General features: G+C 43.9%; 1 protein-coding gene across 1 annotated transcript in view; it reads left to right on the forward strand.

Annotated features, from left to right (window-relative positions):
• Window positions 1-6,030: 6,030 nt before the first annotated feature.
• The window catches only part of mei1 (meiotic double-stranded break formation protein 1), a gene marked incomplete at both ends in the record, with an annotated part of 103,967 nt that continues 90,060 nt past the window's right edge, over window positions 6,031-19,937 (forward strand). Inside the window, 5 exons of the mRNA XM_083650048.1 lie at window positions 6,031-6,174; window positions 6,532-6,655; window positions 8,927-8,977; window positions 9,934-10,007; window positions 11,395-11,500. Coding sequence (XP_083506174.1) covers window positions 6,031-6,174; window positions 6,532-6,655; window positions 8,927-8,977; window positions 9,934-10,007; window positions 11,395-11,500 — 499 coding nt within the window. The remainder of the gene's footprint in view (window positions 6,175-6,531; window positions 6,656-8,926; window positions 8,978-9,933; window positions 10,008-11,394; window positions 11,501-19,937) is intronic.

The following is a 19,937-nucleotide window of genomic DNA, read 5'->3' on the forward strand; positions in this document are numbered from 1 at the left end:
TTTTACCTCCAATGTTGTTTATAATACAGTAGGCCTATTCCTATCATAATACTAGAGGATATTAGGTTTACAGTTTTGCTGTAGGCTATGCCTATTTGTATTGTATCTTCTAAAGTTATTATAGAATATCTATATGGAATTAATGTTCTATTCTATAGCCTAAAGCAGTGGTTCTCAAAGGGGACCCCCAGGGGTTCCAGGGGGTCCCCAGCAAAAAGGGGAATACATTATTTTCACTAGAATTCCATCCATAAGTAACATGACAGAATGTATGACTATTCTGGTCATGGATGGGTTTCATACACTTTCTGTAATAAAAAACCTCTACAAACAAAAATCTTATGAGATGGGGGACCCTGGGACCAAATCTTATCAAATGGGGGTCCATGGGACCCAAACTCACAAAAAACATACGGTAATGAGTTGCCATGACAACCAGTTGGCGACCCACCCCCCATGGTTCCGAGACCCAAATTGGATCCCGACCCATAGTTTGGGAAACACTGTCTTAGAGCAAGCTATCAGAACCATGGACAGCGCCCTGACACCTGGTAACAGACAGTCACAAAGTATTGAAGCAGCACCTGAGAGGAGATGACCTGTCTCTTTCACTGTGGTTCTGAAATGAGCGCTGACTTTAACATGTTTAATGCTGATTAATGTTGATTTTAAGCACATAATTTTGTTATAGATTGCTACTGATTATTTTACAAAAAAGAAAAAGGCATGGCAGAGATGGCTTTGTCTTTTGAGGGCATATAGCAAATGGCACACCACCCTAGATGTGTGTTCTTATTTGAACACAGGGTGTATTTCTGGGGTGGCAATTTGAGTCATTTGCAAGGGCCTGTTCTCTGCCTAGTATGCTGTTGGAGAGCCGGCTCTCTCCACGGGACCTTCTACCTCCCCATGGGCCCCGGTGCAACCGCACTGCCTGCACGATCTATATGTAGAAGAGTGGAGCATGTTACCAGTCTGGACTTATAGCAGCACTGAAGTAAGTCTCTGGTCAACACCTAATGCTCCATATACTGTATTGCAGTGAAATCAATCTAGCCATAGGCTTGACAAAGATCCTGTGTAGATCGAAACGTTGCAAATAAAAAACCATTGATGGAGCCTCAGTGTGCAGACTTTATCTTTTTGTTATAGTTACCTTTTGTCCAGCACCTGTATGTTTTTTGGATGTGCGCATAATTGTCTTTTTCATTATCATGACCATTACCACAGAAACTGTTGTCCCTGTAACTGTCATGGCCTGACATTGTCACAGGAAACACAGTAAAAAATAATTTCAGCAAAGTGATATTATGACAAGCTGTAGGTTGAGATGACTGGGAAAAAAGGTCGCTCAAAGGTCACTGACACCCACTCTATCGCTATGGAACTGAGTGGTGGAATGGAATCAACAGAACATGCTTTATATCCATGATCATGTTTGGATCACGCTTTGGAAGAGAGATAGTCTATCTCTCTCTAAGAGAAGTCTTTCTCTCTCTATAAAGCCCGAAACGCACAGGGAGCGAAACTGGGCAATTTATGCCCCTATAGCGCACTGCAAGCATCAGATCTGAAATGTAGACACCACAGAATGACAGAACCATCAGTATTTTGGGGAAAAGGCCACTAATTTATATGTAGGCAGGCACAATGACAGATGAAAAAAAAGTTGTTATACTGTAGTTTTGAGCCCCTGTCATTCAGAGGCTGTTGGATCATCCTACCTGTCTGCCGTGAAGAGGGGGAGAAGAAAAGGCAGCGCTGCGAGAGAAAATGATGCAATCATTCTGTCCAAACTTGCACCAATCTAATCTCATCATGACATCCAGGGATAGGCTATATTCTGCTAGCCGATGTGTTTGGAACATTATTCTCACCTTGTTCTTGCTATAGTGTAGCGTATTTACATGCTTGCTGTATTTAAACCGCAGTGAGATTTTTTTGAGGAGCATAACGAGACAGACAGGGATGAAAGTGGGCAGAGAGGGGGGGGGGGGGCTCAGAGTGCTTTGGTCGCTGCTGGAACCTCATTTGAAGCTCCAAAATGGAAACAGGTTCGGAGTACGGGCGTCAAGGCAGTTTGAGGCGCGTCAGAACGCTCTTGTTGCGTGTTAGGCCGTTTAAAACAATGGGTGGACTTCAAAACGCGAGCGTCTGACGCTCCCAGTGGGTTTGGGGCTTAAGAGAAGTCTATCTCTCTCTAAGAAAGATTTCTAGAAAGTATGGGACGCACCGCTATATCGGCCTTATATCTGTATCGGCCGATATTGACCTATCGGCAAAAAAGGTGGCGTTCACCGATTGCAGTAGCTGATATTTAGCTTCTTCAGTTGGGTCATATTATTTCTGCCTGGTTACCGTATTGAGCTCCTATAAGTAATGAATAATTCTCCTCATTGAGTAGAGAGGTGAAATACTTTAAACAGTTCAGTTATTTGTTTATAATGAGGATTTCTTTGTTTCCAAAAAAATATTGGGATCATATCGGCTATCAGCCAAATTGTTATTTTAAACATCAGTATCAGCCCAGAATTTTGCAATGGGTGCATCCCTACATGAAAGTGTTTTGTGTCTTATGCATTGTTTTGCTTGTTCTGTCAGTTGATGAGTTAGATGTGTCTGGCTCACTCTCTGTCAAGTCCTTTGATGAAGGGCCATAAAAGAACTAGAACGTTAAGCTTGCAATCAAAGTGTGTATAGCGGGAAACAGTGCAGATCTAAGCGAGTGAGTCAAACGTGTATTTGTGTAGGCTATGTGTATGTTTATGCAGGAAGTGGTCTGTTATGACAAGACAGCTAAGAGAAAAGCGAAGCCCCTAACGCTGACGTGGAAAATGCCTGCTTGAGAATTCTCCATCTAGAAGCTGACTTCATTTGTCTCGGAGCTCTATTGGCCTCTGAAGAATACTCCATGTGAAGCAGTTGTCAAATAATGTTGACAGATTTGGCTCTCACCTGAGCAGCGAGAAGGTCTCCCTCTCTGTCTCTCACCTGAGCAGTGAGAAGGTCTCCCTCTCTGTCTCTCACCTGAGCAGTGAGAAGGTCTCCCTCTCTGTCTCTCACCTGAGCAGTGAGAAGGTCTCCCTCTCTGTCTCTCACCTGAGCAGCGAGAAGGTCTCCTCTCTCTCTCTCTCTGTCTGTCTGTCTCTCAGGGGACAATCAAACTCACAGGCAGATGGATTCAGCTCCTCTCCAAGTGCAAATGGAGACTTTAGAAACAAATATTTTCCACCTGGCTGTCAGGGGTCTGCTACTCGTCTCAGTCAGCCTAACAACGCTCTCGGACCACTTCCTGCACACACACGCACACACGCACGCACGCACACACCTACACACACACACACACACACACACACACATACACACACACCCACACACACACACACACACACACACACACACGCACACACACACCTACACACACACCTACACACACACACACACACACACACACACACACACACACACACACACACACACACACACACACACACACACACACACACACACACACACACACACTCTCTCTCTCTCTCTCTCTCTAGCTCAGTGTGTGTTGCCTCCAATATGGTTGCTGGAACATAGCGGATTTGTCAGAGGCAAAATGCATTGTCAGATGATTAGTGCGCGTGCATGCACACACGCGCACACACACGCATATTATGCACACACACACACACACACACACACACACACACACACACACACACTCGCATATTATGCACACACACACACACACACACACACACACACACACACACACTCTCGCATATGCACATACACAGACACACAAAGAAATACTCAAACTCAGAGTTGGCTCCACTTTGAAATGTACTTTCTCATGCTGTACACACTACATTGCACTGAACTCTTTTTAAAGAGAGGAGAGGGAGAGAGAGAGAGAGAGAGAGAGAGAGAGAGAGAGATTATAAATTGACATGGTGGCGGACGGTGGCTGATATTCGCCCCCGCATTCCATCATCAGACAGCAGTTGCTCAGCCGCTGAGAGGCTTTTGTTGTCATGGCGATAACCAAATTGCACACGCGTCACGCACACACACACACACACACACACACACACACACACACACACACACGCACGCACACACACACACACACACACACACACACACACACACACACACACACACACACACACACACACACACACAAACCCTATAGACAAACAGAGTCAACACATTATTCAGCAATGACATTCCATGGAGGATAAATTGATGGCGATACATCATTCTAAAGATGATCACATCTGCTTCTCGGGTCAAGAATAAGATCTCGGCCTACCCTTGAACTTTAGACATTTAGACAAGAAACTTTGAGAGTACTATGTAGATATCAGATAGCTGAGTTCCATTAGGGAAGAAATTAACTTTTACAAAACAAAAGAAAACAAACAGAAGTCAGAAGTGACGATAGGCTACTGCCAACATTTCTGTGGTTCTCAAACTTCTTCACGCCAAGGTCAAGGACCCCTAAACTGACGCAAATTAGAGACCACGGACCCCCAGGGTCCCCCCATCTGATAAGATTTTAGCTTTTGTGACGAGCCTGCCTCTCTCCTGGCTCTGTCTTGCAGGAGCCTGTGAGTGCACCATGGGCCCAGTGCACTCATTTGGCTTGTCTCTCTCCTTCCTCACCGATGCACCTTTTGTTCTGTTCATTTGTTTAATGTAGTTTGTGTTGTCTAGTTATTTTCCCTTCGTTTTAGTTAACACATAAATGTTTTAACTTTTATTTTGGTGTATGATTGACTCCCCTCACATGAGGGGAGTCATACAGATGTACACAGATACAGGGTCCCTACAAGACAGGGCCAGGACAGTGGGAGAGTCTCACTTTTAGATGTTTATTTACAGGATTACCCTTTTTGCTGGGGACCCCCTGGAACCCCCTCAAAGACCCCTGGGGGGCGCCGCCAAACCCCACTTTGAGAACCTATGACTTTTCACAGCAACCATCACGGCTGTCCAAAATATTAACCAATCATAGAGCCAGACGCCAATCCTTTGACCCAGAACTATGTATATAGACGGTTTTCACCAGAGCGCAACCCCACAGCACTTCCTTTTTATCAGCATTCGGCAAACTGCAGAAATATTCACTCGACATCGTTACTTTTGTTTTCGCCGCTCAGCTGTATAGACGGTTTTCACGGAATGGTCAGCCCTGCACTTGAATGCTTTTTTTTCTTTTATGTCCATAGCAAACACTGCAACAGGAAGTGAGCGGGGGTTCAATTTAGAATGTTTTTGTTGTCAAGTTAAAACCGTCTATAGAAGAGTTGCGACATCTCCATTCACTCCAATGGACCAGTTTTTTTACTCTCAAAAGAGTTCCAGGAAGTAAGGTCCTGGGTTAAGCAGCACTGTCGAGTTGCAGCAAAATGGACAGTTCGTGTTGTACTTGGAAAGTTTTTTTTTTTTTTTTTTTTTTAAATCAAATTGTACATTATCAGCTTTATTTTAGCATTCAAAAGTAGCGCGAGACCCTGGTCCTGGCTGTTCATTGGCTATTGAGTCCCCCGTTTTGGTCCTCCGCTCTCTCTCTAGAAGACACTACTTTGACCCTTGACCGCGCTACGTCACGCGGACCCCCAAAAGACAACCCCGCGAATCACCCAACGTTGGAACACCATCACCTCTCCAATTGGTTTGTTCTCCGAGATTGAATGTTTGCTAGCTTATTAATGAGAAGACAGCTAACAGCTAGCAAGAAACCTTGTAAAATGTAATAACGTCGCCATCGGTCGTCATTCGATATTACAACTCACGTTTGTTGTTGATTAACAGGACTTGGAAAAACAGCTCGGTCATCCCAGGGCAAATGGCTAACAGCCAAATTACACAGCTAGCATTAGCTAACTTTATGCACAGTGAAATTAGCTGCGTCAAAACAGCCGCGCGCGCGTGTGTGTTCATAGATACAAAAACAGTCAAATGCGTCTTTGAACTATTTGTCAAGCTAAAGCCCGCATAATTTTGTGAACAGGCGAAACGGGACAAGAAGATAACATGATGAGCGTGGATATTGTTTATGACAAGATCCACATCAGACACGACTCCAAATGGAGCGGCCGCCTGGGGCCGCCGGACGGCGGCGGGGTGCTGCTGTGTGTCGCCTGTGTCGTCGAAATGATGGAGAGTGATGATATTGCGGTGGGTACCTTGCTAATAATGCTACATCCTGTTATATTGAGCCTTAAATGTCCACTTGTGTTTGACCAAAAAGTAGGCTTTCCACTAGTAAATATTTACTCTAACTGATGTGTCATCGACCAAGCAGCTAGTTTCCACCCCCAGATTATGCTATTTACAGATGTGCTAGCTGCGTTTTTAGCATTCATAACAAAGTCTCAATCCATTTCGTGTACTTTTTACCTAGCCTCAACGCGAGACTCATCAGTCATTCTTCATTCTCGCGTTGAGGCTAACTTTGAGCTTGATTTACAGGCTGTATTTCCTAGTGCAGTAATGCCATCCCCATTCCCCACCCTCTCTGTCTCTGTTGTATAGTCGGTGAGGAAGTGTGTGGCCTTGTCTGGTATCAGTGGGGTGCTGAAGTTTTCTCCCGGGGCCCTGAGAGAGCTGCTGGAGCAGGACCACAGAGTCTCTCTGCGTTTCACCACCTCTCTGCTGGGTGAGAACAGTTGCTGCTTGTGCAGCATAAAGGTTAAGATGTAAAAAAAGACAAGAAAAGGGGGATCGTCAGGAAAGCTGTGGATTTTTCGCTCTCACCTGTTCTCTGCTGCCCCAAATAGTTCCTTTACCACCCCATTCCCCCTGGGCAGCTGCGCCCCACATAAGCTACTGTATAGAAGTCCTAATAGGCAAAGATGCAAGCGTGTGGGAGGTACAGTAGGTAGGTGGGTCACTAGTTCCAATCTCCAAAGGATTCATTAAAGTCTGAAGAGGAGGAAACAGGGGGGGGACGCGTAATCACAACTACGTAGTGTCAAAGTGTGATTGAGCAATGCATTAACCCTCCACTCTACAGTGACCATCAGTAACAATACTGGTGGTTGTCCTGGGCATCTCGCTGGTGTACGTTTCTTTATTTGTATAAACGTCCCTGTCCTGTCCTTGGAACTTCTCTCCTCCAGGTCATTACTTTAATGATGTGTGTTGTTACTAGTTAGTGCTGCCCTCAGCAAACAACAATTACCTCACGACTTTTCTGCAAGGTCAGACTGAGCAACTGAGACAATAAAGCATTTCTCTTTACCTGAACAATGAGCTCCAGAATATTTCAGTTATTACAATAGTCATTTATCATTATAATAGACATAATATCACATTATTACACTGTTAAAATGTAAGACGCAATTAGAATCCACCTGCAGTCCACTGGTTCTCTACCAGGTTAGATTGATTGGCTGTTTCAGAGGCTTTCCCAACCTGTCAAAAATCTAATTCTTGGGGAAGCAGCATTTTTGGTGTGAAAATGCTATATTGGTATAAAATATTGGCTTTCGGCAACTTGAGTCAATTAAAAAAAATTTTTGAATCAGCCTTCAGTTCAAATACATATCTGTCAAACCCTATTCTGGGCAGTTGCATGCAAGGCTAACTCCCTACTAGCAAGACCACCAGCCTGTCTTATGCTTGTTGTTCTTGACAAATACTGTACATACAAGTCAAAATGGCTAACAATGATTCATGTGAGATAACAAAATACAAAGTAGATGGTTACAAATTGTTCGCTGACCTAAAAATACAATATTTGGATGAGAATGTGTGCGTGAATGTGAATCCCACCTATTCCTGCGTCTCTGTGTGTATCTATAGTCATTTGTGTTATGATGACCACTTACTGAAGCCAAATACTCTGAGATCATCACACTCACTAGTTACAGTACAGAGAGTAGCTTCACTAGCCCTACACCGTGGTTGGTGTTGTTCTGTCAGAGCTAGCACATAATCTTCACCAGACAGAATTATTATGGTTTCTAAACGAGATGTTATGGAGATGGCAGCCAAATAGCCCCTGCTGCTGAGTTAGTTTAAAAAAGATCCTATGTCTCGCTGCTTCTGTAATTTGACTGTAAGTGTGTTTTTAAGGCAGCATATCATCAGAGGCTATTACAAATTGTTCTTCTTGACAGGATGAATTCAACGTGGTGATATTGCTGTCTAAGGCATTAGGCCCACACCATTAGAGCGCTGATCAAATGATCACAGTGAATGTGTGGGGATATGGGGAGAGGGCCAAAGCTCTGACCCACATGAAGAGACATTAAGAGAAGCCATTACAGTGTGTTGGACGGGCGGCTCAATTGAGCCTCGTGATGAGAGAATAATCCAAAATGAAATGTGCCTTTCATCCCCCCCATGACACATCTTGTTCATTGTACACGCTTTAATCTATTTATTTACAGATGTCACCATGCTGCTCCAGTTTTCATTTCTTCACGCTCGCTTCATGATGCTGCTTTCGTTTTGTTGGGAAAATCCAGCATCACTAATCACAGAAAGTGCGTCGCCGACACTGGCTGCCACTGGGGGGGGGTACTCAATTAGCCCCTCCCCTCTCAGCACTCTCCATATCACAAATCCACCTTTTGATTTCCTTTCGCCTTTTTCCTGCTCCTCTTGTCAGGCAGCCATACCTCTTCTTAACCTAGTTTTTCGCATTTTCATTTTCAGGCATTATTATTATTATTATTATCTTTTAGCTCCGGTTGGTTGGTCTGTCGGTCGGTCCACAAAAAAATTCACCACCCTTTTGCGGGCACAGTTTTCGCCCTAGGAGGCGGAAATTTGGCATGGAGGTCAAGTGTGTGTGTGGATGGAAATTTGCATATGTGTTGGCAGCTATTGTGAATTGCATTCTTTTATCACTCTGTTAGACCTCTGTGTACATTATGCCACATGCTAAATCCAGCCTGTTATTACTGTTCCATCCCCCCAGGGATGCTTCACACCGTGGAGGACCCAGGCACTCTGGAACAGGTCATCCAAGGTGAAGAGATGCCTCTCTGTGGTTAGGATAATAAAAACTGTGTGTGTGTGTGTGTGTGTGTGTGTGTGTGTGTGTGTGTGTGTGTGTGTGTGTGTGCGACGTGCGTGCGCGCGCGCGCATGCATGTGTGTGTATGTGTGTGTGTGTGATAATTGAATATGTACACACAGGCACTCAGTCTGAATTGCAATCTCTCTCTCACACACAAACAAACTCTGGCTATGATCATACTGACTACTGCTTATGAAGGTGTTTGGCCCTCTATTGACTAAACATGTCTGAATTCCCAGTTTTTGTAGGTTTTGACCTTTGACCTCTTCACATGGTGATATTCCGCCAATGAACGAGCAGGTTCTGCCTCTCAGTCACACTTGTCTCACTGCGGCTAGATCTTTCAAAATGTCAAATGTTGTGTTAAGGTTGTTTGTCTGAATAATTGCAAAACTGTAAATAAAGTTATAAAAAAAAAAAAAAAGAGCAAATGGCAGAGTGATTTTATGGTACAGTAGCTGGTTCAAAACGCCCCGAGGCTCTCCCTCCATGCTGTAATATTTAGTGCAGTCGTTTAAATTTGACAACGCTGTTGCTCTGTGCACAGAGAATGTGTGAAGAACACATTTTCCTTAAACTGTCAACAGTCAGTGGAGCTCTGAATAATGCAGTCAAAATATATGTGTTTGTATGAAGAGAGAAAAGAAAAGAAAGAAGAACCAGTGCCACTGTGAAGTGAAAAATTAAAACTCCAAGGAATGACTGATTGATAGTGGATTAATAAATAGCCTGAAGCAGTCCTCTGTTTTGTTTTGTTGTTACCTAAACAAGAAAGGTTACAAAGTGACCATTGAAATAATCTTGTCATGCTTTTCTTTGTTTGTGTGTGTGTGTTTGTGTGTGTGTGTGTGTGTGTGTGTGTGTGTGTGTGTGTGTGTGTGTGTGTGTGTGTGTGCCCCCCGCCAGTGCTGGTTCAGCTGCTTCTAGAGCTCCAGAGTGAGCTGTACATTCGCTTTGTTTTGGGTGAGATGCAAACGCAGGTGAGACAAACACACACACACACACACACACACACACACACACACACACACACACACACACACACACACACACACACACACACACAGAAACACACAAAAACACAGCCCCTCACCTACACACCTGGACAACAAGCACACGCTCAACATCTTGAAATATCTCACAGCACTTGTGTCACCACCAGAAGCTCCCAGCGTTGTTTGGTAAACAGCGAGCGTGCTAGTCTCCGTAGTGCTGCTGCTGTCATGTCACCTTGGGGGAGGTTGTCGTGGAAAAGCCTCATTCAGCAGCAGCAGCCACAGGTGGAAGATAGTAGGAGCGTGTTAACCCACAGATGACAGAGAGTGATAACGCCAGGCCCAGGTGTAGACAGGTCTCACTCACATCACTAGAATGGAGTCTGATTAGGACACGTCATAAAAACAAGCAAAACAAGAGACAGAGACAGTAGCAGTCTGAATGTGTACAGAGACAGTAGCATTCTGAATGTGTACAGAGACAGTAGCATTCTGAATGTGTACAGAGACAGTAGCATTCTGAATGTGTACAGACTAGAGACAGTAGCAGTCTGAATGTGTACAGAGACAGTAGCATTCTGAATGTGTACAGAGACAGTAGCATTCTGAATGTGTACAGAGACAGTAGCATTCTGAATGTGTACAGAGACAGTAGCATTCTGAATGTGTACAGACTAGAGACAGTAGCAGTCTGAATGTGTACAGAGACAGTAGCAGTGTGAATGTGTACAGAGACAGTAGCATTCTGAATGTGTACAGGGGAAACAAGTAGTTTGTTTTCTGGAGCCCTGAAATTAGAAATGTCAGAGAAATCATTAGATCATCAATCATTAGAAATATAAGAGGCTCATTTGTGAGAGATTTTGATTGCTAAAAGGCTCATTAGAATTACAATGCAGGAATAGCTTTTGTGTCACTGACCAAATGAATGTACATTAGAGAAAGGTTAAAAATAAAAAATATGGAAATGGCTGTATATTTTGTTAAACAGAAAGCAACTGTGGAAGTCAAATTTTTTGCAAACATTGCATTTTGTTGTGCAAACAATCATTTCTCTCCTGAATGTTTAGACAATCCTTTTTTCTTCTGACTTTCCACACTACAACGTGCTTCAAGTTGTAGGAATGTAGCTTCTCCAGTTAGCATCCTGCATCTTGTTCTCTTCAGCATCTAGAGATATGCTTTGTCTACTGCCTATAATCTACAGTGTCCCTGTGCACTGAAGCCATGTTGCCCTTCTAACACAAGTGTCTGGTGTGTGCTCTGAAATTGCGAATATGTCTCTGCACCAATGTGACCACATGTCGCCACAGATTCCCGTGTGGGTAATTAACGCGGTTGTGATGTTGTCCGTGCCCTTCCTTCCTTCCAGCTGAGTGGCCAGCTCAGTGTGAGAGGCTTCCTGCCCACATTCACCTTCCTGGGGAAGCTGCTGGAAGCTGTCCCTAGCACGGCCCAGAGCCTAGTGGATCAGTATGGTGAGAACACACCAGACACTCAATCACATCGCACTAGACAGAGGAACACCAAAGACAGATTCTGACCGACAGAGGCAAACAGCGTAATGACTTTGTGTGTGTGTGTGTTTTAATGGCCAAAGAGCATTACTAGCATTTAGATTCAATATAAACAAAAACTACACACATAAATGCTTTTATAGGATATGACACTCCACTTCTGTACCAACCACTAATTTTTTGTAAATAATAGGATAATAATAGGACTTCTTAACTAAATTCTGACTCAATATACTCAATTGCTCAGGATTACAGTAAGTGCATAGAACAGGGATACTCAACTTGCTTTGCCCAGGGGCCACTTTCGTGAAATGATAGGAGGCCAGGGGCCAGCCAGTTAATAAACAAACAATATAACATTTTCTGTAGCGGATTGTAGGTTTTTGGGGTGTCAGCCGGAGTTTAGTGTGACAATGTTGTGCACACCAGATAGTTAGTTAGGTTAAGTACATACATAAGTGCCTCGGTAGCGAGCAGACGGCAGTATTTGACAATTTAGCTGGAGCTCAGTCAAACTTTATTTCACATTAGTTTTTATTGTGAATTAGATTCAAATTCACAATGAAAACTAACGTGAAATTATTCGAAAATGGTCGGGGGGCCACTCTGCACCCTGTCGCGGGCCGCATCTGGCCCCCGGGCTGCAAGCTGAGTATCACTGGCATAGAATGTCCACCTAAAGGTTTCCAGGTGCTCATATCATTAAGCCGTGTTCATGTGCAGGTGCAGTGAGTAGGGAGACTGTCCGTCAACTGCTTGAGTGCCTTTGAGCAATAACACGACTCCTTACCAAGATGACCTTTGTGTTGTGGATGAATACACTTATCACACAAGTTAGCTTGGGTCAGTTGTAAAAATGGGTTCGGTCAGGTCAGGTCTCTCACACGGCTCATTTCATGCTGTCACGCCTCTCACCTCTATCTTCTCTGTGCTATCTGGAAAAAACGATTAATAATAATAATAATTAAAGGGTTAGGGGGACGATTCACCCCGGAAAATTAGGCCCAGGAATATATTAGCAATAATGATGTTCAACTCGTATTGAAGAGAAAGATATGAAAGAATATTTAATTTTCAGCTCCCCCAGGGCCCGTTCCCTCAACGCAGGAATATCCTCAACTCAATCACGACGGCCTATCTTGACCTTTTCAATGATATCCCTTCTGCGTAGAAATAGCTGTACTCCGCCGCCTTTTAAAAGAATTGTCTACATGCTGTACCCTATTCCACGCTGTCTCCCTCTGAGAAATACTTACAGAACTGTGTGTGTGTGTTTCATATTCTTTCCCCTGAACTTTCTCAACTCAATCTGTCTGACCTTTTCAATTACGCTCCAGCTGCGTGGTGATAGCCGCGCTGGGTCCACATTGAAATTCTATCTACATACACCAAGCAGCTCCTGCAGAAAACCAAAAAGATCTCTTACTATTCTCTCCTCTAACCTTTCCACCCTGAAATTCCCCAAACTGAATCTGAATCTCAAATCTAATTTTTGGCCTGACAGAACCAGAACCTTGAGAGAGAGGGAGAGAGGGAGAGAGAGAGAGAGAGGTAGAGAGAGAGAGAGGTAGAGAGATATATACAGTACCTCTGCAAGCAGTGTACTCTTGCAGAAATATATTGCACCTCGCGGCCCCTCCCTCAGAAAACCACACAGCGATTAAATCTCTGCTACACCAACCTGTATGACGCCCGCCTCCTCACTCAACCATTACGCCACTGTGTCTAATGGAGACTATTAATCAACTTGAAGTGTGTGTTGTTGTGTGTGTGTGTGTGTGTGTGTGTGTGTGTGTGGTGCCCCAGCACTTGCCTGTGTGTATACATGAGAGTGGATGTGTGCGTTATCCTAAATAAGCAGGCATCCTCGTTGTTTTAGTATGCGGTGCGTGTCCACCTCCCGTGTCTTTTCATGAGCTTTACAAGCTCTGCTGTGCAGCCACAGGTAGTGAGGGTTGTTGTGATGCTGATGCAACATGCAGGCTGCCACTATTGACTGTGTGTGTCTGTCTGCAGCCTGTCAGTCCGTCACTCAGCGAGCCTCTGTGGGACTGTTTGCACTAACCACATGAGCACCGCAATGACAACAAGACACTCGGCACATCTCTCTCTCTCTCCCTCTCTCTCTCTCTCTCTCTCTCTCTCTCTCCCCCCCTCTCTCCCTCTCTCTCTCCCTCTCCCTCTCCCTCTCTCTCTCCTTCTCTCTCTCCCTCTCTCTCACCCTCTCCCTCCCTCTCTCTCTCCATCTCTCTCTCTGCCCCTCTCTACCCCTCTCTTCCTCTCTCTCTCTCTCCCCCTCTCTCCTTCTCTCTCTCTCCCTCGCTCTCTCTCCCCCTCCCCCCCTCTCAATTCAATTCAATTCAATTCAAAGGGGCTTTATTGGCATGAGAAACATACGTATACATTGCCAAAGCAAGTGTCAAATGAAAACAAAAACAAAAGCAAAAATGTGCGTACAGTTAAAGATGACGGCCCCTATCGTTGCATCGGCGCAGTTTCTAGGCCGAGCGGCAGGCGCAGATCAAAGCAGTGGGCGTGGAAAGGCGCACTTGATATCGTCGTGCTGGCGCTAGATGCAGCCCAAAGCATTAACAACCACGCCTTTTAGGCGTAAAATTATGCACCGTCATGCTCATTGGATAAGTGCAATAAACGAATCGCACGCTTGCCTTTTTAGCTCCAATTCCAGTGATCCCGCAAAACCAGACGAAAGCCAAACGCTCTGCCCCCCCCCCCCTCCCTTCATCCAGCCTGTCTGTCTGCATTATAGGCTATTATTCCATATTATTATGCTTCTCAAACCAATCTAACTGCAGTTTCAATACTGCAAGCATGTAAATACGCTACACTATAGCAAGATCAAAGTGAAAATAATGTTCTATGCATCAGCTAGAAAAATATAGCCTATTAGATTGGTGAAAGTTTGTCCAGAAAGATATCATTTTCTCTCGCCTGCTGCAGGAAGGATGATGCACATAAATATACCCTACATTATGTCAAGTCATTGCATAAATGTGTTTTTATTGTAAAACTAAATGTGAAATAGGGCCAAGTTATTTGAGGGACATCACAGTATAGCAGATGCCATTAGAAGCGCGTTCCGAAGCGCGTTCCGCTGTTACTTCTCTAAATCACGTTAACTCGACAAGGGGTATATATAGCCTCAAGAGGACATATATGTTTCACATAGGGTGGTGTTTTCATTTCGAAGTTTTATTTGGTCCAATATTGAAATGTTGACAATGGCAGGCTGTGTTACCATTACACATTAATTTAGAACTACCTTTTATATCTATTTTGGCTCATTTGGTGGCTATTTAGTAGCGAAATGAAGAAACACAATGCATGCTGGGAACTCAGAGAGAGAGAGAGAGAAGGGTGACAGAGAAGAAGCAGTGAAGGCAGAGAATAGGCCTGCTTTTCAAAAGCGCAAAGCGCTAAATGTAGGCCAGCTCCCAAGATATGACTAGGCTGGTATTTAGCGCCGACATGCCCACTTTGGGACTGCGCCACGCCCATTCGGCCTAAAGCGCATTTGGCAGCCTAAAGCCTATTGCTATCTTGCCGAAACAGGCGCAAGGCACGTTTTTTTGCGGTTAAGGCCCGTAATAGCGCCGATGGCCTGTGGGAGAATAGAGCCCATAGAAGAATAAAGAAGTGTAACTTTGCACTCAAATATAATACACATAAGTTAGCTTATGAGTATGCTTACAATTAAATATATACTAAGGAGCTGTGTAAACAGCTATGTAACATTGATTGATTGATTGATTGATTGATTGAAATGATTTATTTCAAACAGTTAAAACAATACATAAAGTGAAAAAACAGTAAACATAACAGTCTAATAGACTTCATCAAAAGGAAAATACGTAAACGCAAACATAAAAAAGGTGAACTGTTTGAAAAGGGGCAGGAAGAAGAAGAGGCCTAGGCTTATCGAGTCCTGCCCCCCAATCATTCATAAACAAAATCATACATCCCTATATTATATGCATATCCCACCTCTCACGCTCCTCCCCACATGCTCATGCATACACATACATACATATATATGCATGTATATACACAAACGTACACAAACTTACCCATACACATACATCATAAATCCACCTACAAATCCCTATCAATACCCATTCCCAATAATACAATCCAACATTACCCCAAAAACCCAATGTTTTGATATCAACCTGTGTTGAACCAATGCATCCAAGAATCCATCCAATGTATAGAATAATTCTTTACATAATGTATATTACAATATAATTTACATCATGTACACCATATATTATACATTATATGCATAATAACCTCATTACACATACAATAATTTTTATACATATATGTATATCATACATATATGTATATTAATGTACAGAATACACATCAGACCAGGTACATACACCCACCAATAACACAGTAATTCTCTACCAGGAAGAAAAAAGGACATTGCCAAAAAACAGTAAGAATCCTAGTAACTCAAGATTCAATGTATTTCTTGATTAAATATTTTTTTAAATTAGATTTGAAAATAGAGATACTAGAGCTTTCTTTGATCTTGTCATCCAGTCTGTTCCAAAGAGTCACCCCATAGACTGTAATACACATGCTCTTAAGAGTAGTGCGAGCACACGGCTCTCTCATTGCAATCAGATAATATGCATAAGCGTAGTTAACTTAAGCATGGGCATACAATAAAAGATCTCTCAAGTGTGTAAACAGCTGTACATAAGAGTATAAACATTAACTTAAAAGGTGCAAAGAGAAAATTGTGCTTGATGGTTGTTGAACAAAATATATGCAAGTAAGGGTATAGATGAAAGAAAATACAAAGTAGACACTGTAGTTCAAAATTATATATACAAATACAAATAAACTTGGAATTTGTGTCAACACTGATTTTGTTCTTATTAGAGGTATTTAAAGTTATACAGCAGGAGCAGGGGGCAGACCCGGGGCCTATCCTGCTCTGGGTTGAGGGTGGTTATGTTCCATTATCTTCCATCCTTTTCTTGTCACAACAGTTCACAAATCGTGCTGCTGTGTTTGCACATTGTGGTACTTCCCCCAGCAGATATGGAAGTTTTTTGTTGTCCGTCATGGTTTCAAAGTCTTTTTGGATGTTTGTAATCTGAGCGAAGTATGTGTCTCTGATGTCTTCATATAGTTGGCAGGTGGTTAGGAAGTGCAGCTCTGTTTCCACCTCCTTTTGTGTGCAGTGGGTGCACAGTCTGTCCTCTCTTGGGAGCCAGGTCTGCCTGTGGCGGCCTCTCTCGATGGCCAGGTTGTGCTCACTGAGTCTGTACATAGTCAAGGATTTCCTCAGTTTTGGGTCAGTTACAGTGCTCAGGTATTCTGCCACTGTATACTCTCTGTTTAGGGCCAAATAGCATTCTAATTTGCTCTGTTTTTGTGTTGATTCTTTCCAATGTGTCAGATAGTTGTCTTTTTGTTTCCTTATAATTTGGTTTAGTCTAATGGGGTTTCTGTCTGGTGGCTCTGCTTGTGTTTGTGGGCAGAGTCCCTGAACCAGCTGACTAAGGGGGCATCTCTCCACAGTCTCTCTGTGGGTGAGGGCTTTGTTATGGAGCGTGTCAGGGTCACTTTCTTTTAGATGATAGTAAAATTTAAATGCTCTCTTTTGAATTTTGATAACTAGTGGGTATCGTCCTAATTCTGCTCTCAGATTTCTAATTCTGCTCTAATTCCTCTCTCTCTCCTTCTCTCTCTCTCCCTCGCCCTCTCTCCCCCTCCCTCCCCCCCCCTCTCTCTCTCTCTCTCGCCTTTTAACTGACTGCTAGTCTCTCTGCCTGAGTGCCTATCTGTCTGATTAGCCCTGCTGTTTTTCTCACCCGATACACAAGGTTTCTATTCGATTTCCGATTCCATACAATTCGATATCGATGTTTCAGTTACAATACCAATTTTGCTTGGATATGAAAGAGATTATCAAAGAACTAATGCCGTAAATTGTACAAGAACCCTCTAACCTGGTGCATTATTAAACATAATGAACGTTTACATGAGATCTCGTTGCATTAAAAACCAAACCACGCGAGTCTAACGGGGTTAAAGCTTCAAGCAGCCAAGGGAAAAGCCATTATATTAAAGGTCCCATTCCGTGCAAAAGCTGTTTTTACTTGTAAATGCATATATACTGCTGTCAGCCCTCCCTGTAATGAGTGGTCACACGCTCAGAACTGCCACAGTTGGATTTGTCCCTATCCAGCGTCCCTCTGCAGTCTCCTCCAAGCCACACCCCCAAACGCTTCGTTTGCCCAGAGGGGAATCTGGGGGAATCGGGACGTCACTAGCTTCCTTCTGCATACTGCGCGGGTCTCTCTCACACAAGCTACCTGCACCATTTAGTCTATAGCCACAAAATTAACACTTCTAGCTGGAGCGACGCCAACTGTACGTGATCCAGCAACTGCAGAGGTGCATTCGGTAAGTCTAGGCATTTTGAGATGTCCTCTTTAGCGTAGTACCGTTTAGTTAACGATAACTCGCAACCTAGCGTGCTGGTCCACAGACGCTAATCTGATTGGCCGCTGGGAGCCTGGGGCGGGCTCTCCCTCAGCGGCCAATGGGAACTGTTAGTTCTGAATATATTATAGAAACAGGCCATTCTTGGAAAGCGACCAGAAGAGGGAGTGAGAACTCCGTCACAACAAACGGGTTTGCTATATTTTCGACAGATTAATCCAGAATCATGTTTTATGGACCAGAGACACACGTTTTTAAGAGGTTACAGCTGCACGAATTGGGACCTTTAAAAGATCGATATAGGGATTCATGAACTGATATCAGTTCCTTCAAATGAATATCGATTCTATATCGATATATCAATTTTCTTTTAACGGCCAACCTAACCTCTCTCTCTCTCTCTCTCTCTCTCACTCTCTCTCTCTCTCTCTCTCTCGCTCTCTCGTTCTCTCGTCATCTCTGTGTTGCTGGTGTCCTAGTCCCTCTGGTCCCAAATGAGGAGAGCAGATACAGACAAAATGAGGAAGCAGGGAGGGATGAGGGAGCAGCACTAATGAGGGCAGGGAAGGAGAGATAAGAGGGAAAGATAGGGGAAGGGAAGGACAGAGAGATAGGGAGAGGGAGGTGTAAGAAAGAGCCTGAGAGTGAGGCAGAACAGAGGATGATGTTTGGGAGGAGGAGGAGGAGGAGGAGGCGTGAGGGTGCTGTGGAAAACAGATCACAGGAGAAGCAGAGAGGGCTGGTCCAGAATTCACAGCAAGACAGCAGGACAGCCAAGCAGTAAACAAGGCAAACAGAAATGAATATTTGGGTTTTCTCGGTCACAAAAAGAATGTTGTTGTTTTTTTACTCTTTTTTGGTTTGTTTCAGTACGGGCTGCAGCTATCGATTATTTTAGTAATCAAATTATTCTCTGATTATTCCAACGATTAATCAAGTAATCGGATAAGAAATGCTTTTAAAATGATCTCCAGTATAGTGTACACATCTGTGTGATTAGGCCTGTACACATTGATGCTACAGTGTTATTATCATTGATGCAGATTGCTGAAAACAGTAGAAGCGGTTGACTCCAGAGGAGAAAACATGGCCAGGTAAAAAGAACAGATAACCACATAGCATCCAGACTCTGTGCTGGGATCAAGCAGGTAGCCCGAAGCCCAAGACCATGTCCTCAAATGTATTCTTTTGTCCTGACCAACAGTCCGCAAAGATAATCAGTTTGCTGTCATAGAAGACTAAAGAAGCAGAAGATATTCACATTTACATTTGAATTGTATTTCTTTCTTACAAATTTGTCTTAAACGATTATCGATGATAAAAATAAGTGGCGATTAATTTTCTGTCGATTGAATACTCGATTCATTGATCCATCGTTGCAGCTCCACTCTGTGCGTGTGCAGGTCTTCTCCCCCTCCCTCTCAGTGTGCCTGGCTCTCATCATCATCATATCCTTTGCTTGAATCAAACATGTGTGGAGCCTCTCCTGCCTGGCTTTGGCTTTGATCTGCCTCACAGAGCAGCTGGGCTTGGGCCTGGCTCTGCTTCTCCACCATGCCTCTCTCCTCCAGCACTGCCCCACACTACACTGTTTATCCCTCTGTTCTCCTCCAGCACTGCCCCACACTACACTGTTTACCCCTCTGTTCTCCTCCAGCACTGCCCCACACTAGCCTGGGTAAACCCATCCCCCACGTGACCTGCTCTCAGACCTGTTCTCAATGACTGGGAACTGAGAGAGCAGGTCACGTGGTGGCTGGGTTTACCTAGGCTAGCCCCACACTACACTGTTTATCCCTCTGTTCTCCTCCAGCACTGCCCCACACTACACTGTTTATCCCTCTGTTCTCCTCCACCACTGCCCCACACTACACTGTTTATCCCTCTGTTCTCCTCCACCACTGCCCCACAC

This window comes from Poromitra crassiceps (genome assembly GCF_964638095.1).
Source record: "Poromitra crassiceps genome assembly, chromosome: 13".
NCBI classification, from domain to species: domain Eukaryota; kingdom Metazoa; phylum Chordata; class Actinopteri; order Beryciformes; family Melamphaidae; genus Poromitra; species Poromitra crassiceps.